This window comes from Choristoneura fumiferana, chromosome 15 (assembly GCF_025370935.1).
Source record: "Choristoneura fumiferana chromosome 15, NRCan_CFum_1, whole genome shotgun sequence".
Lineage (NCBI taxonomy): Eukaryota > Metazoa > Arthropoda > Insecta > Lepidoptera > Tortricidae > Choristoneura > Choristoneura fumiferana.
Genome location: NC_133486.1, coordinates 12,098,555 through 12,118,907, shown reverse-complemented (window position 1 = coordinate 12,118,907; position 20,353 = coordinate 12,098,555). Strand labels below are relative to the sequence as shown.

The window sequence follows — 20,353 nt, the reverse complement described above, 5'->3', positions numbered from 1 at the left end:
TTGCGCCGCCATGGTGTCCCGGTGAAATATAGCCTTTAGGGTTATTTTTAACATGCTCTTTCTTATAAGCATGCTAGTACCTTTATTATTATTTTTTTTATTTAACTGGATGGCAAACGAGCAAATGGGTCTCCTGATGGTAAGAGATCACCACCGCCCATAAACATCTGCAACACCAGGGGTATTCCAGATGCATTGCCAACCTAGAGGCCTAAGATGGGATACCTCAAGTGTCAGTAATATCACCGGCTGTCTTACTCTCCACGCCGAAACACAACAGTGCAAGCACTGCTGCTTCACGGCAGGATTAGCGAGCAAGATGGTGGTAGCAATCCGGCGGACCTTGCACAAGGTCCTACCACCTGCACCACCTGCACCTGAAGTATGCCACTAAAAAGCATGCTTAATAGTAGCACGTGTTCTATACACACATGCTCCAAGTGCCTGCCAAGCACCAGCAGATGTTCCTGCGCTCCGACTTCTGGCCAGAGGGTGTGGTGTTCCTTCGTTTTAGGATAGCGCCGAAGACGACGTTCAAAAATCCCTAATTAGTTTTCTATGTAATTTTTGTGTATTTTATATGTCTTTTTATTCAATTCAATTCAAATCATAAGATAATATATTAGTAAATAAATTTAAGAAGGGGTTAGTAACTACACATAAATACTTATAACTAAAAAAAACATTATTATTATTATTATGTACCTATTATTTTTTTGTATAATTTGAATTTTTCAGCGCATTGGTGTTTCAACTGTAAAGCCGAGTTTTAGACTTGCAAGAGAAATCGTGCAAATTGCATTAGGTACATTGCGAGGCCGTAAAGCCAACGAGTTTGTAGTGGGAAATCGAACGCCGCAATGTAATGCAACTTGCACGATTTTTCTTGCAAGTCTAAACTCGGCTCTGTAATTTTTTGTTGACAAATAAATAGATAATGCTAGTAGGTAGAATTTGCTCAATAGAACCATACTTTCGTGCTAGGAACTAGAAAGTATAACAGTAGATGTGCTGCCGGTACTAGCATGCGTGCTTATTAGCATGCTAATAACGAGCATGTGTAACAGTAGGGGAGGTAGGGGAGGGCACTTTATCACATAATTAATTATTAAAAATCAACATTTATTGCCTAGGCGAGTTGCACAATATATTTGGCTAGATGTTTTGTAAACAATTGTTTCAGAAACTAGTCAATTGTGCCCAAAACTACCTCGTTAACACAGTTGCTAAGCAATTTATGCTCCTCGTAATGCATATGATAGAATCTAATATATTTTTTTTATTCAACTGGATGGCAAACGAGCAAGTGGGTCTCCTGATGATAAGAGATCACCACCGCCCATAGACACCGGCAACACCAGGGGATTGCAGATGCGTTGCCAACCCAGAGGCCCAAGATGGGATACCTCAAGTGCCAGTAATTTTACCGGCTGTCTTACTCTCCACGCTGAAACACAACAGTGCAAGCACTGCTGTTTCACGGCAGGATTAGCGAGCAAGATGGTGGTAGCAATCCGGGCGGACCTTGCACAAGGTCCTACCACCTGCAAATAATAGGTGGTGAAGCACCAGGACTCTTCAATAATGAACGTCTCTGCGTCAGAAAAAGCAATCTTTCGTAAAAGGTGGCGAGCAGTTGATATTAAACTATTATCTGAGATTATTTACACTAAAAAGCGCAAGAAAAAAATTATATAACAAAAAATTGTACCTTTTACAAAAAACCATGAAAATAATTTTCAATCAGTCTGAAGTCGGTGCTTCAGCACGAGCCACCAGGAGTGATTAAATAATATAGTGAGTGCGCTGGTGAGGTTGACGACTATAGGTCCACTCCTGTTGGCTCGTGCTGAGGCACCGACTTCAGACTGGTAGAAAATTATTTTCATGATTTATAAAACCAGATAGTAACGAATGGCATTACCATATTTCAGGCAGCCACTGATATGTTCCGACAGAATACGACATTAATTAAAATTAACATACGCTCCAATTATACATGTAGCCTTAATTGAAGCGCTGTTTTGCTGACTTTATCAAATTACAGCAGCGTCCCGAAATTTTGATACAATTCAATTTGGGGCTGTTTGTTTTTTCTTCGCATTGTTTTAATGTTGAGGAAAGTTTATTTCAGGCTGTGTTGTGAATCAAATTTTGTATTCGGCTGCTAAAAGTTTGATTTGAGTAACGTGAGTGTGCAACGGACTTTGTTTGTACGTTGATATTTTTTTATAGCTTGCTAGCATTTAACTCTGGCTTTACTCGCATTGCATGCACACACGCACGCACGTCTTATTACCTACTCCATTTATGTACTCGGACGCGAATATGTCCCAAACTCGAACTCCCGTGATTTTGACGCAATTTATCTTTGTCATTAATGTTTGCCCGACAAAATAAAAAAAACCTGTTTCTAATATTTTTGACGGAATAATCATAATATTTTTAACTGTATGTATGAAGTCATGATGGTACCAAAGAACGCGCGCTTTTCAGCGACATTATGCTGATTGTGGATCAGCTTTGGACTTTTGCGTAGACCATCTATTTGACAAGCCGTAGTGTATAACACTGGTATCAAAGAAATCTACAGCTATTGACGTCCGCCATACTTTTCAAAGTGAAAATTAATACTTTTTGCTGCGGAAAATTATTGTGATTGCTTTTCTCCGGCAGTTACAATCGCTAGAATAACGGGTTGATTGCAAACGCTTTTTGCAAATTGATTCCGGTTTTGCTTCGGATAAATGATTAAATGGCAAACTAGCACCTAACTGTGATTTGGGAACGAATCAGAGTCATAAGTTTAAACAACAGCAGGGCTACTACGAAACTCGAAGTTCGTGTCGTCGTTCCCTCTCGGTGTCGGCGGTCCCTCTGACACTTATACTATTTAATACGAGAGCGATAGGGACAGTACGATACGAACTTCGAGCTTCGAGTTTCGTAGTAGCCCTGCAGGTTATAAAAACCGATTACATATAATAAAATAACAATAACTACAAGATTTTAAACAAATTTAAACTTTGGTTGGTATTAATGGGACTCCTTACTATTTTCGTGAAGTAGCGTGTTACAAACAAGCTAGTGGCTCAACTTACGGTAAGTGGACACGTGGCATGCAAAAAAAATTGTAATCGTACTGGCTGGAGAAAGTTTCTGCATCCTCCCTACGCATGGCCAAATGCTTTACAACCACATCAATAGTTATTTATGTGACTGATACATAATGCCTAATTATGTACAGTCGCATATATAATTTTATCTACATGCATATCATAAGTTTTCTACAATATGTACAGATATACCTGCATTTTCGAGTTAGTGGTTCTTATTTGTAGGCATATAACGTTTCGAATTCGAAACAAATGACTGACTGTGAAAGTTATGGTTTTTTTTAATTTATAATATCATGAACAATCTAGGCTTGAGTCGATTTGGAATATAAGATGTTCGAAATTTGAATGTAATTAAAGTGTCGCTTGCCGATACTTTAATAATGTAAACATTAAGATGCAACCACAGATAGAAGTTTAGTTTATAGGTTTTTTTGCTTGTCGTCTCTGAACGTATTCTAGGAAAGTTATGATATGAATGTAGATATTAGATAAATATTTTTAGGAGTAAGTACTCACTAGTCCGTAGGTAAGCACATGACAGTAAAAAACAGGGAATTATAGATGATAAATAATTATAATAAAACAAATATTATGTATCAAATATAGTTTTTACAAAAACACATAGAAATTATATTACAATTAATTTATAGAGTATACTAATAATTAATTATTTACGTAACCATGTATAACTCTAGACTAAGATATTATAATACTTATTTAACTTTACAGTAATAATTCTATAACGTTATATACAGTGAATCAAAATATAAATTACAATGTTTGTACATTTATGTAAATATAAACCAATGGATCTTCTATATATCAATCTACAAGGCTACAGGTTGGTTGGTATGGTTGCATTTCAAGGTAGACGACGAGCACATTATGTATCTTAAAATGCAGCCATGTATACAAAATACATAATACTATAGTTATAATAGTATAATAACCTGATAATGTTTCAAAAGATTTTCATCGTCTTTACTTCCACAGTCAAAATAGAAATTTTACAAAAGGTACTTATATACAGGACCCCTACGTTGCTCAATTAACGGAGATCAATTGATTGGTTTTCAATATTGATTTCAGTAGAAATAAAATCTCTATATTTTTAAAGATTTCTCGTTGATATACGCGTGGTCCTTTTGAATAAACCGTACTCAATGTATCCTCTCCTCATTCATAAGGAAAGTACGAACGAACCTAAATGAAATGATGGCAAAATGCGATGAAATATATAAGTAAATGAAAAAGAATCAAGCGTGTAAAATTTGAATACCTCATTGATATAGTCTAGAAAGTGAGTCCTAGAACAAGAGAGTGGCGGCAAATAACAAAAATGAATGGGCAACACAAATCCCCGACGCAAAAAGTGGGGTGTCATAAGTTTGAACGCTATGTGTGTCTGTGTGTTTGTCTGTGACACTGTAGCTCTTGAATGGGTGGACCGATTTGAGTACGGTTTTTTTTTAAATTTGAAATCAGGTTTTCTAGCAATTGTTCTTAGATATATTTCATCAAAATCGGTTCAGCCGTTATTGAGATATTGAGCTTTGAAGTGATAAAGTCGGGGGTTTACCAACTTTTGTTGGTTAGGTTATACAGAAAAAAATCTATCACAAACACGTAACAGGGGGCACCCACATGTGCACAAACATTCGTATATTGTGAAAATTTGTGCATGCAAATGAAACTGAGGATCGAATGCACAAACTGCAAAAACGCAACATGTAAGATTGACCACTTCTCTAACTGGACAGTTAAAAAGTAATTTAAAGGAGACATGATGTCTACTTAACGTCTTATTTGTTCGTCTATTTGTGCAAATGCGAGTTTTATGAACACAATAGACAGAGACGGCATCACAGATATCTGTCATTAAAAATCAATCGGGTTAGTTCATTTCGTCTAAAAAGCAGCTGGTCTACGTAGTAAATTAGCAATTGGTCTAAGTAGCAAGTGGTCTCAGAAACAACTGGTCTAAGTAGCAACTTGTCTAAGTATCAAAATCGACCTATTCCGCGGCGCCTTGAGGCAACTCTAACCTAACCTGTGTTTTTTCAAGTTTTCGACAAAAACAGGTTACTACCAGCTGCTTTTTAGACCAGTTGCTACTTAGACCAGTTGCTTCTTAGACCACTTGCTACTTATACCAGCTGCTTTTTAGACCAGTTGGTACTTAGACCAGCTGCTTTTTAGACGAAATGATACCTAATGATATTGTATCGGATAACTCACGTCTTAAACCGAGTTTAGCTCGCCTTGTTTCGGGCTATTTCGTAGCCCTTCTTCTCCGGAGCACGCTATCCGTTACAATATCATTTAATATGTAGTAATCTACTAACCCAAATCAGAGTGGTGAAACAGGACCTTACTCGTAAACTTTTACGATCTTTTATGATTATTATACTTGAGTGCAGTGTTAGTTAGGTATACACTTAGGCATAACGTCTGGGGTGACCACTTCGTCTGGAAAGTACAGGCGCCGGTACACAAGTGTAGGTACAGCTCCAGAGCAGATCGTGAGTGCAATGACAATCTATACATTCGTGGTGCACAGATTCTCCGGACTTGCATCTATGTGCTGAAATTAAAAGTTTTAAATGAAAACGCGGTTCTCCTGACTTGTTCAGTGGTGTCCTACAATACCATTGGGACTGCTGCAGGCTAACCTTTCAAGAAACGGCACATTTTTTAAAGGCTTTTTGTAGCAAAAAGATCGCTCAAAGCACAAAGTGCACTACCCATCAAGGTAACGTTGGTGGAATCTGCCTACTTATATCGAAAATACAAAGTAAAAACAAAAAAAGTAACAAATTTTGAGTTGAAATAAAAAATACAAAAAGACTCCAAAAAACCAATCATACCTACTTATAATTTTTAATTATCGATGTCAAATGTCAGTTTTTTTTAAACTCCACCCAAACACACTTATTTACTATTTTTAAACACACTATTTTTTTTCAAAAATACATATACGTACAAAATATACAAAACGCATATACATACAAATATACTACCTATACTTGCTTACCTATATACATAAAGCTATAATATATACGTGGTTCCTTAAAATAAATTGTTCCTCTAATTAAAATCCTACTAAAAGTATACAGGATCACTTGCACAAAAAAGGATAACAATTTTTTTGTGCAAAAAACGTTCCGTTAAATGTTTCTTGTGCAAATATCCTTAAAATTTAATTTAATTTATGTGGCATACCAGGACTTCGCACTCCTTTTTCAGCCGATTCTTCTGGGATTATAGTGCGTGGTGATAAAATACTGCTAGAAACAATGAATGGTGGTAAAGTAGTTGTTGTTGTCGGAGTTGGTGTCGGTGTGGTTGTCGGCATTGGTTTGGTGTGTGGCGGTACAAGAGTGCTTTTGATGGTATGTGGTGGTAAAATTTCAATCGTTGTTGGCATTGTAGTAGTTGGTGTCATTGTTGTCGGCGTTGTTGCTGTCGCTGTTGTTGTTGTCGGGGTTATTGTCGGTATTGGTTTGGTGTGTGGCGGTATTATAGTACTTTTGATGGTAAATGGTGGCAAAATTTCAGGTGTTGTCGGTAGGTGTACCGTAGTTGTGGGTTCTGTCTTTGTAGTTGGCGTTGTAGTAGTTGGTGTCGTTGCTGTTGGTGTTGTTGTTGTCGGTGCTTTTGTTGTCGGTGGGTGTACCGTAGTTGTGAGTTCTGTCGTTGTAGGAGTAGTTGTAGTCGTCGTTATAGTAGTTGGTGTGGTCGTCGGGATTGGTTTAGTGTGTGGCGGTATAAGAGTGCTTTTGACAGTATGTGGTGGCAAAATTTCAGTCGTTGTCGATGGGTTAACCGTAGTTGTAGCTTCTGTCGTTGTAGGAGTAGTTGTAGTAGTTGGTGTCGTTGTTGTCGGTGTTGTTGTTGGTGTAGTTGTTGGTATGGTTTTAGTGTGTGGTGGTATAAGAGTACTTTTAATGGTAAATGGTGGCAAAATTTTAGTTGTTGTCGGTGGGTTTACCGTAGTTGTGGTTTTTGTCGTTGTAGGAGTGGTTGTTGTAGGCGTTGTAGTGGGCCGTGTCGTTGTAGTCGGAGTTGTAGTAGTGGTGGGAGTTGTTGTTGGTGTGGTTGTTGGCGTTGGTTTGGTGTGTGGTGGTATAGGAGTGCTTTTAACGGTAAATGGCGGCAAAGTTTCAGGTGTTGTCGGTGGGTTTACCGTAGTTGTATCTGGTTTTGTTGTAGGAGTGGTCGTAGTCAGCGACGTTGTAGTAGTTGGAGTCGCTGTTGTCGGAGTTGTTGTCGGCGTCGTTGTTGGAGTTGCCGTCGAGGTCGTTGTCGGAGTTGTTGTTGGCGTCGTTGTTGGTATTGGCTTGGTGTGTGGTGGTATGAGAGTGCTCTTAATTGTGAATGGTGGCAAAAATTCAGTTGTTGTCGGTGGTTTTACGGAAGTAGTGGTGGGTGGTGCTCCAGTAGTTGACGTAGGTTCTTCAGTGGTCGTTGTGGGTGATTTGGTAGATGATGTGGGAGGGGGTTCTGTGGTAGTCGGTGTGGGTTTTTCACTAGTTGAGGTGGTGGGTTTCTCCGTTGTCGTGGTCGTGGGTTCTTCAGTAGTTGTAGTGCTGGGTTTTTCCGTAGTTGTTGTTGGTGGTTCTGGTGTGGTGCTTCGTTCGTTGTCGCACAGTCGTATTGTGCACAGCAAGGTTCCGGGGAATATGCAGACGCACTGGTTGCAGTCCATATCTTTGAAAGTACCAGGCACGCACCCTGCCGCGTCACCTAGAATTGATTATATTTAGTTTCAATTGCTATTTTTGAATTCAATTGCTTAATTGGAATGAATAATGTAAAGATTACAATTTAATTGAACAGTTCGAAGTTCGATTCTAGGAAAACTGGAAGTACCCTTTAGGTTTTTTGTTATGGCGATTTGTATGAAAACAACATTTTTAATGACTCTATCTTTTGATTATATTGACTTCGAGGTTTGATTATTTCACTGCTTCGAGAGGTAGTAAACTCAAGTGTTTCATAATAATTTCATCTTTACTCCACGCTTTCCTGCGGTTAAGGGTTCCGTTTTTTCCTTTTGAGGTTCGAAACCCTAAAAATCAATTAAACTTGCATACAACAAAGTACTTACGTCGTATTTCCTTGTAACATGATTCGTTGGCCCCACTGGTAATTGTGATTATAGCTAAAATGATTGCCTGTAAAAGAAATCTGTGTCTAAGCACCGAGTACTCGAGACAATAATGCCCAATAAAAAAAGCCATTGGATCAGTGACGAGCACTGGTGCGGTTACCTTACAACTTTCCTCGGAAATTGAAAGAAATAATAACTCCGTCATTCAAATCATTGCAATTAATAGGAACAGTTTAATATATGGCTATAGATTATAACAAAAACCGGCCAAGAGCGTGTCGGACACGCCCAAAATAGGGTTCCGTAGCCATCACGGAAAAATTAAGTAAAAGTAAAAATAATTTTCTAAGGATTTCGTATTTTATACGGAATCTTCCAAGTTTAGGTATATTTTATACCTTAGGCTGCTATTTACTCAAAAACTACTAATAATTCTCAAGCAAACTGAGCCGTTATAGTTTTCCTTGAAAGTTTGATATACTTACTACCATCCTGATTTTTTTCAAATTTTTCCACTCACCGGTTTAGATTTTGGAGGAGGGGGGCGCTCGATTTTAATGAAAATTTGCACTTTAAAGTTTGATATTTCGCAAACCAATCACTGAATCGAAAAATCGTTATAGCAACCCCCTAATGGATTTAAAAGACACATCCAACGATATCGCACACTATAGAGTTGGATGAGAAAAAAAAAATCACCCCCACTTTACGTCTATGGGAGGTACCCAAAAAAAATTTTTTTTTGAATTTTTAGTTGTACTGTTTTGTCGGCATAGTTTACTTCTGTATTCGTGCAAAATTACAGCTTTCTAGCATTGATAGTCCCTGAGCAAAGCCGCGGACGGACAGACAGACATGGCGAAACTATAAGGGTTCCGTTTTTGCCATTTTGGCTCCGTTTCACCATCCATTGATTAGTGTCGTCAGTTATGACGGTTAAATGTGATGCCATCTCCGTCTATTCAAACAAAACAAATAGAGACGGCACCACATTTGACCGTCAGTTAATGGATGGTGGGTGAAACGTGAAACAGCCCCGAAGTATTAAAACAAATTGTCGCTTAGCTCATACTCCAGTTGCTATGAAGTTAACTAGATGTGGCCTGTGAGTTTATATGTGAACAATTTGTTTATCGCCGCATCCCTGTGGAAACTATAAAAATCCAAGAATAAAACTAGCTTATGTTCTTCTTGGTGTCTCAATCTGTCTCAAACCAATCCATCATGAAAGCTTTTCGAAAGCGCTAGTAGTAGGTTTACGGTAGGTTTTCTTATTTTTTTAGTTGTAATTTATTTTTCTTGTTGTGCCGAATTTAGCAAATAAATTTATTCTTTCATGCTCTCTTTCTATTATGAAAAGTAAAAGACATGTTGCGGCACTTGCACAATAAACGTTTCAATTTTGATGCTCGTGACTTTCATGACTTAATTTATCGCTCGCCCGCGGGATGTTTATAATTGAGCGGGATAAAAACCGTCCTAAGTCCTACCCAGAGTCTCAATCTATATCTACGCCAAAGAATTGATGTGTGCGACATTTTCTGTGAATATGCCGTCAGTCGCATTCCCGTGGGAACTAAACAGTTTTTACAAGCTTCTATTAAACTTGCCCTGTATTAAATTTACAAATCTTGCAAGTTAAATTTGACCCACTTCCAGTGATCGAATTGACTTGAAATTTGGCATAGGTACTTATGTAAATAAGGTGACAATGCAACAATCTGGCAGTGACGTCCTGGTGGTCCTGGCAGGATCGTCTCTGCAGGGCGCTACTCCTCAACGGTTTATGGGATCGACTTGAAATTTGATACGGAAATGTAAATTGGATGACAATGCACGTACAGCTAACAAAACATATACACAACACACACACACAAACATCACGCCTGTATTCCCAAATGGGGTAGGCAGAGCACACGAAACGATACCGCTTTGGAGACACTTTTAGCAATTTTAGGTTTAGAGTTTGACAAAAACGGTACAATAGTCGGCGGCCGGCGGTTGCTAGCCTGTCGCCTACGGTAAAAAATATAGTTTGCAACTTGTATTAAAAATGTCATTTTTAGCAAAAACTTATTTGGAATAAAAACTGGTCTCAAAAAAAACTCACACACAAACTCTATCAGTTAAGGACTTTAAGCGTGAAATGGCAACAAACAAACATACATTCGCAAGAAGGATAAGTTAGTAAGTTAGAAATCTATACTGAATCTATTAAAATAATAATATATGTAATATTTTTTAATTGTAAATTAATTAGGTACTCACCAAACCAATATAACAATTGGGAGGCATCTTTTGACCCACAGCACTAAATAAACTAAGGCATTTAACAAATGTGTTATTTATAATATATATCATGGCGAAACGGATCAATCTATAGTCCCATAATAACCTATTTAAATTTTAATACGATAATCAGACTCACATGATTTGATATAAATTTTAACCTATATTACGTTTAAACACGGCAAATCAATTATTCTAAGTGAGATTTTGGGGGCAAAAGTCTTCCCTTGGTAAATAACTTCGCCATGCAAAGTTATATACCGCTTGCACGTGTTTTAACACGTTGGGTGCGGTACGGGTACTATTTTCCCGTATTCGACTTTCGCTGGGTGCGGCGGTGAAAATGGTCTCACCGTCGGTGCAAGAACGAATTAACTAGGTTCCTATGAAGGTAGAAAAGAGACAAGTACAGATTTGTGAATAACTCTTTTATTTTGAATTTATCGTAAAGAAACATCGTACGGGAAAATAGTTCCTGTAATGCACCACCGTGTCAGTTTTGTTTTCAGGTGCGATACGGGAACTATTTTCCCGTATTTGTGACCCCGTACCGCATCCAGGTGAACGGACAAACAGTCTCAATTGTCGCTGGGAAGGTGCAACATTTCTGATATTATCGACGAAAAATGAAGCAATATGTCAGGATTAAATTCTTATATCTTTAGTCCTGTATTATACTATCCTTATGCAGAAGTGGTGGACTAAGCTACGTATTTGGAAGGCTAGTACAGTCGCTATCAAATATATCAGCACATGGCAGAGTGCTCAAAAATATCTGAGCATGCACTCTAATAGGCATTAGAGTCGTGCTCATATATTTATTAGCAGCATATTTGCTACGATATATCTGATAGCGGAAGAAGATTGTTTTGATTTTGTATATTTTAATAAATATTCGTTGATTATTAACATTTGTTTTGATACAACACTGCCACATCCTTAACATATTTTATTTTCAGTGCGGTACGGGAAATAACTGGCCGTAAATTGAAGTTTTCGTAAAATGTTCATATTTTCTAAACTATAATTCTAGCCAGGGGCGACGGCAGTTTTTAAAAATATACTTTATAATCTAACTTGTATCTAAAAATTAGGTCTGTAAAGTGATTTTTCATAAAGTTACAGCCATTCAAAGTACACACCGTGAACGGGAAAATACTAGCCGTAACGCACCACGGTAAACTTTGATACGACTAAATATTTCCCGTAACGCATCAGGGGGAAGTCCACCAAAATCAATGCCGCACTCAACGTGTTAAAATGCAGTAAAGTCAACAAAATGATTTATTTTATATCTGCACCGTCGAAGGATGTTAACGACATATACGGAATTTTTTATAAGTAATAGTTCATTTAACCGTCCTCAATAAAATCATCTACATACATACAATCAATCTTCAGCTGAAAGTCGTTCGCTACAAGACGTAGGCTTTCCACAAACAACGCTACAATGACCTGAGAGAGATTAAACAATAACTGTCACTTGATTACGATCACGAGCGTCAGAAATGTTACGCATTACGGCCTGTGTTCTGGGGCGGATGAATTCATTGGACTTCTGCGTCCGTCACCAGGTCATCAGTCCAAGTTGTGGAGAATCCACCAACGCTCGGATTTCCGGTATGCGGATTACGAGACTATTACTATATTTTAGTTAGCCAACCGATAAACCAAAACCTCATCCAAGATCTACTCCAAATCCTTTTCTGTGCATGCGGCTAGGTTGTGGAATCGGTTGCCGATCACCGTCCGACAATCTTCCTCCGTATACTCGTTCAGAGAGACATTGAAGAAGATGTGGCTCAAACTAGTTCCTTGATTATTTAGTAAGTAATTATCCTTTATACTTGTATTATTTATGTATTGTATGTAAATATGTGTATTTATGTATTTTATTTTATATATAGTTAGGTATTTGAGGTTTATATATGCATTTATATTTATTAAAATGTTTTGCTCTATTTGTCGATCCTTGTTTTTTGGATTGCTCCTCTACCACTCAAAGGTTGACTGGCAGAGATCCCTGCAGGGATAAGTCCGCCTTTGTACTTAACACAACTTTTATTTATGTAACCTTTTTGTTTTTCCTTTTTGTACAATAAAGAGTATAAACAAACAAACAAACAAACAAACATAATCGTTGAGTTGAGATAATCGTTGAGGGAGAAAAGTTCTCGAGTGGCGGCCGCGAACGGGAAGACGAAGCGTTGGCAGGCCCCACTAGGTGGACTGACGACATCGTGAGAACGAAGTGCGGTGGATGCAAGTGGCGAATTGTCGTTCATTGTGGCGTTCTAAGGGGAGGCTTTTGTTCAGCAGTGGACGGTCTGATGATGATGATGATTCGCCAACCTTTACAGCATCCTTTCGTTTTTTTACGTAAGTTTAATGTTTATATCTATTGTTAAGCTACCAATCCTTATACATTTATTTATTTACATACTGGTGTTTATCCGCGGCTTCGCACGCGTAAGCCATTTGATTTAGCAGTTGAACCGAAAATCTGGGATTTTGCTTAATTCCCGCGGGAATTCCCAAAAATTACAGTGATCTTCATCGACTAATATGTTAATAATTTGCACGCCTGAATGCAGGCTGGATACAATGGACAAGATGACTGTAACACCATTTATACTGTATTCTAGCAAATAAACGATTCTGATTCTGATTCTGATTCCAACATTGCATTAAAAACGACTATGCCAAACTTCGTGACTCTAAATGCAGCGGTTGAGATTTTGAAATTTTATCCCAATCCCGCGGGAACATGGGGATAAAATGTAGCCTATGTGTTATTCCAGATGCCCAGCTATCTACACACCGAATTTTATCCAAATCCGTCCAGCCGTTTTAGCGTGAAGGAGTAACAAACACACACACACACACACACACACACACATTTAAGTAGATACAAAACAAAGTCATGGCTTAGTAACTAAAGAGTAATAAAACTAACAATTCAGCACTTAACTTACCTACTTACGATAGCAAATAAAAACATAAATTAAGTAACAATTAAACAAATCAGACACACAAATGAGAAGCCATGTGATGCACTGAAGAACAGGCGCTGGCTCAGCATTGTGCTGCGGTAAGCCGCAGCGCTGGTATTCACAATTTTTATATTTAAGTAAGAAGTAGGAAGAATAATATAAGTAGAAAGACAAATTTAATTGCATGAAATGTAATTTATTATAAAAAAATATATATTAGTCCATAATAATTAAAATGTAATATGTATTATTGGATAATTTAATATTTCCTCAAAGAACTTCAGGATCTTTTACTTTCTTAATAGTCCAGTCAAAGTCAGCAGTCAAAACTAAAAAAAAAGAAATACTTAGATTAGTTGCTGAAGCTAGTACAGTCGGTGCCCTAACATAAGTACAGATCTAGTGAGTAATGTTTTGCCAGCGTATTTTGTCGGATAAGATCGTATTTATGTTGCTTTCTTGCTTGGCAATAGAGTTTTATGCAACTGTATCGTAATAGGAGTCCTTAAAACACGAGTGTGGGTTTATAATAGGGTCACATGAGTGTTTTAAGGCCTAATTACGTACAGTTGCATACAATATTTTATCTATATCCATATATTAAATCCTCTATCATGTGTTCAAGAACCATTGAGAATGACCTGCATTAATGAGAGCTAGGTAGGTATGTCTGCCCCACGAGCTGCGCCCGCTGCGCGCGCGACGACCTGCTGCTGCACGTGGTCGCGCCCCACCCCCCCCCCTGCTGTAATGATGTATCAAATCTCATTACGATACAGCCGTGTTCATAATAGAATCCAATGTCGTGATGCTGGTTTACCTATGGTTTTTGAACGCATAATTGAGGATTTACTATATGGGTGTAAATAAAACATTATTCAATATATCAGTATTCACTCAGCTCCCTGCCGTGGTTGTGTGTCGGCACCTTTACTGTTTTGTTTTGTTAAAATTTTATTTAAACGTGTCTTTAGTTTGGTTTCGTGTTGTTTATTTTCATTATTTTATTTTTATTTGGTTTTGAATTTTTATTTTTGATAGTTAAATTTTCGTTGCTTTTTGTTTGTTCCTTTTTATTTTGTTTATTTTTAGTGAATTTATGTCGCCTTCCGTGAAGTCGCCAAGCGGTCACAGCGGAAGACCAGCGTTGGCCAACACTATGCTGAGCTGAGACCGCTTCGCGATTTTGCAAATACCTACTACTTAATGTTTTTTTTTTGTTTTGTGTTTTTGTATAAATTGCGAAATAAATATTTTCTATTCTATTCTATTATATGTCAAATAAATGAAATAATATGATATTACCATCCGTTATACCCGCGACTCCGTCCGCGCAGAAATCGTTTATCGCTATCCCGCGGAAACTATACAATTTTACGGGATAAAAACTACCTATCAGTCCTTCTCCGGGACCTAAACTATCTGTATACCGAATTTCATCTGGCTACTAGGCAACGGATACTTATATAGACAAATACATACCTACTTAAATACATATTAAACATCCAGGACCCGAGAACAAACATTCGTATTATTCATACAAATATCTGCCCCGGCCGGGAATCGAACCCGGGACCTCAAGCTTCGTAGTCAGGTTCTCTAACCACTTGGCCATCCGGTTTCCATCTGATATAGCTCTATCGTTACTATCGATGTAAATATCAAGTTATTTTGTTATGTTACTAATAAAATATGTCATGATTTCTATAGGTAGTAATAGACGCACTCTCTGGTCATTATCCGTCATGACGACAAAATAGGTATAAAGAGAACAATAAGAGAACTGATGTTGTTATGGTGGTATGCGCAGAGTATAGAGATTGTCAAAATAAATTCCAAAATAGTTTATTTAGATACTTACGACGTTCCTCCTTGAGTCCATCAGGAATTAGCAATGACGGCCAGGAACGCCATGGCATCTCATCACCCCTGGTAGTATGCACAAGCACGTATAACACGTAAGTGCCGGCACCTTGGCGCCTGGTATGCAACCAGATGCATGAACTGAAAAAATAAGTTTTTGTTAATAATGTAATTTATAATGTAAACTTAATGTCATTTTTAATGCCATCGACTTTAAATTCTCGGTTATGTATGTCGGTTAAAAAAAATGCCATTTTTATTAAATCTAAAATCGACGCCATGGTTCCTAAGAAAATTATTTTGTTACCTCTCATAGTTTATGATTTCTCCATACTGATACTGACCCATTTCGACTGATCATTCTGTATAAACCAACAATTAATTACCTAGTCACTAAAGAACATGGCGAATTAAAAGGATCTTACATCGTAGCTTTTTATAAACACTGACATCGTTCGCGTCATCGTTTAATACTTCTGTTTCTGGCTCCACTTCTGGTTCTGGCTCTGCTTCTGGCACAGGTTCAAGACTTTCTTCCAGTTCGTCAGGATTGTCAAGATTTTGTTCCAGTTCGTCAGATTTGTCGAGATTTGGTTCCGGTTCGTCAGGTTTGTGAATCGGGTAACATTTCACTCGAGTGCAAACTACAACTCCATTAGCTAAGCAAGTGCATATATTGCAAGGTGAATCAGGGTCTTTCCAAGATTTAGGTCCCGTCGTACAATTCAAAGCTAGCTCTGTAACAATAACATTTCAGACATTATTTTTATTGACCAGTCAAGGAAAAGCTGGCGGAAAACGCACTGATTGGTGCAGACGTGTATTGGAGGATCACAAGTATTGCGATGAAACCTGGCTCAAGGCACTTGCTGACAACCGACTGAAACGACACTAAGGCGGTTCTGCACCTACATCCGCAGACTTCTCTTGTCAGGCCTGTGGGCTAATATGTCTCTCGCAACGGTCTAGTCAGCCAAACGTTGTGCACATGCTAAACGTAGACCTGATTGATTGATTTTAATGTAATTTACCATCAATCCCAGCCTATTTACGTCCTACTGCTGGGCACAGGCCTCCTCTCAGAATGAGAGGGTTTGGGCAGTAGTTTCCAGGGCCCAGTGCGGATTGGGAACTTCACACATACCATTGAATTACTTCAGTGTACAGGTTTCCTCAAGATGTTTTCCTTTGTAATTTCAAATGTAATTTCGCACTTGAATTTCGAAAAACTCAGAGGTGCGGGCCGGGGTTTGAACCTATGAACCTCTTCTTGAGAGGCGATAGGTCAAACCTCTAGGCCACGGCCACCGGCAATGTAATTTATTTTGATCTACCTAATTATAAAGTATTTAAATTTTTATTTGTTAAATTACCTTGACTTATTTTATATGGACATACCTACCTACTTTATACTTACTTGCTGACATTATTTTATTTTACTTATTATTATTAATATATGACATGTTATGGTCAAAATCTATTTACTTATAGAGAATTTTTTGTAGGCTATTTTTCGGTAGCAAGAGGAGATAGGAGTAGTTTTAAGGTAATTTATGTACCTACCTACACCTGTTTTCAGCAAATATATACGTCCCACTGCTGGGCACAGGCCTCCTCTCAGAACAAGAGGGCTTGGGCCATAGTTCCCACGCAGGCCCAGTGCGGATTGGGAACTTCACACGCACCATTGAATTGCTTCGCAGGTTTGTGCAGGTTTCCTCACGATGTTTTCCTTCACCGCATAGCTCGTGGTAAATTTCAAATGTAATTCCGCACATGAATTTCGAAAAACTCAGAGGTGCGAGCCGGGGTTTGAACCCACGACCCTCTGCTTGAGAGGCGATAGGTCAAACCATAAAATCAAATCCTATTATTGAATATCAAATAATGATTAGTCATAAATATAATAATAATAATATGTATAATATTGTCATAAATTAAAAATTACTTACCTTTCATTTTTTTGTAATAATCAGCATCATCGCAACTGGCGAAAAAAAAGCTAAGTGCAAAAATGGCTACCTGAAATCAGAGACGTACATGTATCTTTGTTTGTCATGATACAAAGCCATTTATGTACAACATCTGTACCAGCTAACAAAATATTCTTTATCGATCCACAGATGAGCACAGAATATCTCATTACACACACTGCGCAGTACATGGCTCGACGAATAGATAGCCGTTTGGGGAGAAAGGTTCTTGAACGGCAACCGCGAAGGTGAAGCGTTTAGAGTTCTCCCACTAAGTGGACTGAGTTGCGAGATTTGGGGGCAACCGGTGGACGTAAGTCGTAAGTAGCGAGCTGTCGTTCATTGAGGCGTCCTAAGGAGGCCTTTGTTCAACAGTGGACGTCTTCCAGCTGATGATGATGAAATCAGTACAAATCACAGAACGCCAGCGCCACGCAAAATTTGTCCAAGCAATTTTTTTCCAGTTGATTACGTTCAGCCTTCAAACAAGGTTAGAGTAGTGTTTAGGCCGGTTCATCCTGAGCAACAACGGTTAACTAATTGATTTCGTTTTGCCGTGAAGCAGCAGTCCTTGCACTGTTGTGTTTCAGCGTGGAGAGTAAGACAGCCGGTGAAATAACTGGCACTTGAGGTATCCCATCTTAGGCCTCTAGGTTGGCAACGCATCTGCAATACCCCTGGTGTTGCAGATGTTTATGGGCGGTGGTGATCTATTACCATCAGGAGACCCACTTGCTCGTTTGCTATACAGTCAAATAAAAAAAAAAATTAGTTAATAGCTGATATCAGACTAAAACGGAGGGAGTACTAACCACCACAGACTAAGGTCTTTCCCCTACCGAACAAAGGCTGAACAAAAACGGATATAGTCAACCTAAACAGTAACGAAATCATGAATCGAAGAGTGTTTAAAAAAAGCACAAACTTACAATTAAAGTTAAATTGATGGAATTCATCTTAATCTAACTGCAATGTTTTCAATTTGACGAATGAATATTGTAAGGATGTTGCGAATTATATGATAACAGTAGAACTAATGGGCCTTCTAAAATACTATTTTTTTAATCATACAATCTTCCTGAACATTGACGAGAACAACCCGAAGTTAATTAACTTGTGATTTTATAGATGGTAACATTTTTCGAAAATACAAACTGAGACATGGATGCACAGAAAAACCAGACATACACCACATGTAACACTTGTTACTTGTGTGATGGTAACATTTTTGTTTTTCGTGTAAGACTTTAAAAATGGACTAGAAAATGGCTCTAACTTTTTAACATCACGCAGATACTTTCCAAATGTTCACAGATGTGGATTCAAACCCGGCCTCAAATATTATGTGCAAAATTACATTTGAATGAATGGAATTAACGTAAATATGTATTTCGGCATAAGTAGCAAATAAAACTGTTAGTACAATTTTAATTATCATTTTTATTATTATTTTTACAATTAACTGAAACAATAAGATAAAAAACCTATATTACAAAAAAAACAAATTACAGTTACCTACACATTACATTATCAGTCAATAGCAACAACATAAATCAATTACACAATCAACATGCAATAAGTAATAATATATAGATATAAATTAAAATAACAGTCAACTTAACATAAAAAAAAGAAAAAATCTACGCTGAAATCATAAACAAAAACAAAATTTAAAAAAAACGCATTCAAATCGGTTCTACGTTCTACGGTGCCACAGGCAGACACACAGCCACACAGACATACAGACGCACAGACACACATAGCAGTCAAACTTATAACACTCCCCTTTTTGTGTTGGGGGTTAATAAAATCAAACAAAATTTAAAATTACCATTCACTTACTTCTGCCTATTCCTATTACAGCAGGCCCTATAGTGCAAAATTCGAACTTCATATCTTATCTTGCCTTCCCGCTGAAGCTAATATTATTTAATACGAGAGTGAGAGGGACAGTACGATACGAACTTCGATTTTAGAATTTCGCAGTAGCCCCTCGTAACAGTTCTTAGGGAATTATCGCCAGCAGCGCCAGGGGTAGCGGCATTTTCTGAATGTAAATGAAGTAGCATGACGCCATTATTACTGCCCCGAGCACCATGGAAGCCCATCCATCATGGAAGCTAGAGCTACCCTCTTCCTGTATACATGATTTGACATTTGCCACGTGGAAAGAGAAACATCGTGAAGGAACTCATAAACTACAAACAAGTAGCTCACTGAAGTTACCAATCCGCACTGAGCCCACTAGGGAACTAAACTGCTCTTATAAGTAAATTTGCAGTACCTCATTTTTATACATTTCGATGACATCTAGCAGTCGGCTGGTAAATTGTGGATGAGACTGGCACAGGACCAGGCATAAGGGCGTGAAAATGAAGAGGCCTTTACTCAGTAGCGGTTTTTTTTATTTATTGTAAAATCTGAATATACACATTTAATTTTTATCATAAGAAGTATTTCGCCAAATTGCAAAACAAAAAATGAATGTGAATGCAGGCATTGATTGCTTTTTTTACAGAATTATTGGAAAACAGGTGAGTACTTACTGCTCAATAGTTTGTAAGCGGATATATCAACGTCATTAATTCTTCTGACGGAAAGTTCTATGTAGCAGATTTATTTTAGTCAATAGGTATAAAGGAGCGGCCACACCGCTGCAGCTCTTCCGGCTGATGATGATAATGGTATTAAGTCCCGGGAGTCGCTGTATGTTAATATCTCTTCCCAAAAGTTTCACAACCAATGATTTAGTCTTTATTATGTCCCCGCAAATTTGTTTTTTTTTAAATTTCTTACTTTTTTTTTGCAGAGTTAGTAGCCGTAGCAGATATTTTTACCCGCGATCTGTCAAATTTCGGATGGGCGCTTACTGTTTTGGTAGGATTGGTAGCAACAATTTTTGTACGCAATCTGTCAAATTTCATAAGACCGTCAGGTAGAGCAACCTAACACTAGATTTTTTTACACTATGCAGGCTAATTTTATAGCAAAAATACTTGTGTT

The 20,353-nt window shown here is 37.9% G+C and overlaps 2 protein-coding genes and 1 long non-coding RNA gene across 6 annotated transcripts in view; 1 reads left to right on the top strand and 2 right to left on the bottom strand.

The window, feature by feature from the left end:
* The window catches only part of LOC141435616 (uncharacterized), a 281,017-nt gene extending 262,655 nt beyond the window's left edge, over nt 1-18,362 (bottom strand). Inside the window, exons 1-5 of one of the 3 annotated variants that reach the window (XM_074098356.1) lie at nt 18,280-18,362; nt 17,330-17,399; nt 15,803-16,114; nt 15,376-15,518; nt 13,690-13,843 (exon numbers count right to left, since the gene is read on the bottom strand). In XM_074098356.1, coding sequence (XP_073954457.1) covers nt 15,403-15,518; nt 15,803-16,114; nt 17,330-17,399; nt 18,280-18,306 — 525 coding nt within the window. In that variant the 5' untranslated portion in view covers nt 18,307-18,362 and the 3' untranslated portion in view covers nt 13,690-13,843; nt 15,376-15,402. Of the gene's footprint in view, nt 1-13,689; nt 13,844-15,375; nt 15,519-15,802; nt 16,115-17,329; nt 17,400-18,162; nt 18,258-18,279 lie in introns of those variants that run through there. The other 2 variants (XM_074098358.1, XM_074098357.1) reach the window with 2 other exon arrangements.
* LOC141435629 (uncharacterized) lies at nt 1,808-20,293 on the top strand. The gene is made up of 3 exons (XR_012452202.1): nt 1,808-3,102; nt 17,501-17,670; nt 20,160-20,293. It is a non-coding gene; the product is annotated as an uncharacterized lncRNA (long non-coding RNA).
* On the bottom strand, nt 3,709-10,546 carry LOC141435608 (uncharacterized). Of its 2 annotated transcripts, none has more exons than XM_074098347.1 (4): nt 10,501-10,546; nt 8,230-8,296; nt 6,342-7,865; nt 3,709-5,703 (listed from the first exon to the last, which is right to left on the bottom strand). In XM_074098347.1, exons 1-4 carry the CDS (start codon nt 10,525-10,527, stop codon nt 5,558-5,560), a joined length of 1,764 nt encoding a protein of 587 aa, XP_073954448.1. In that variant the 5' UTR covers nt 10,528-10,546; the 3' UTR covers nt 3,709-5,557. The 2 variants fall into 2 exon arrangements, with proteins under 2 accessions (XP_073954448.1, XP_073954449.1); XM_074098348.1 differs by having other exon boundaries at nt 5,561-5,703; nt 7,306-7,865.
* Nucleotides 20,294-20,353: the final 60 nt, after the last annotated feature.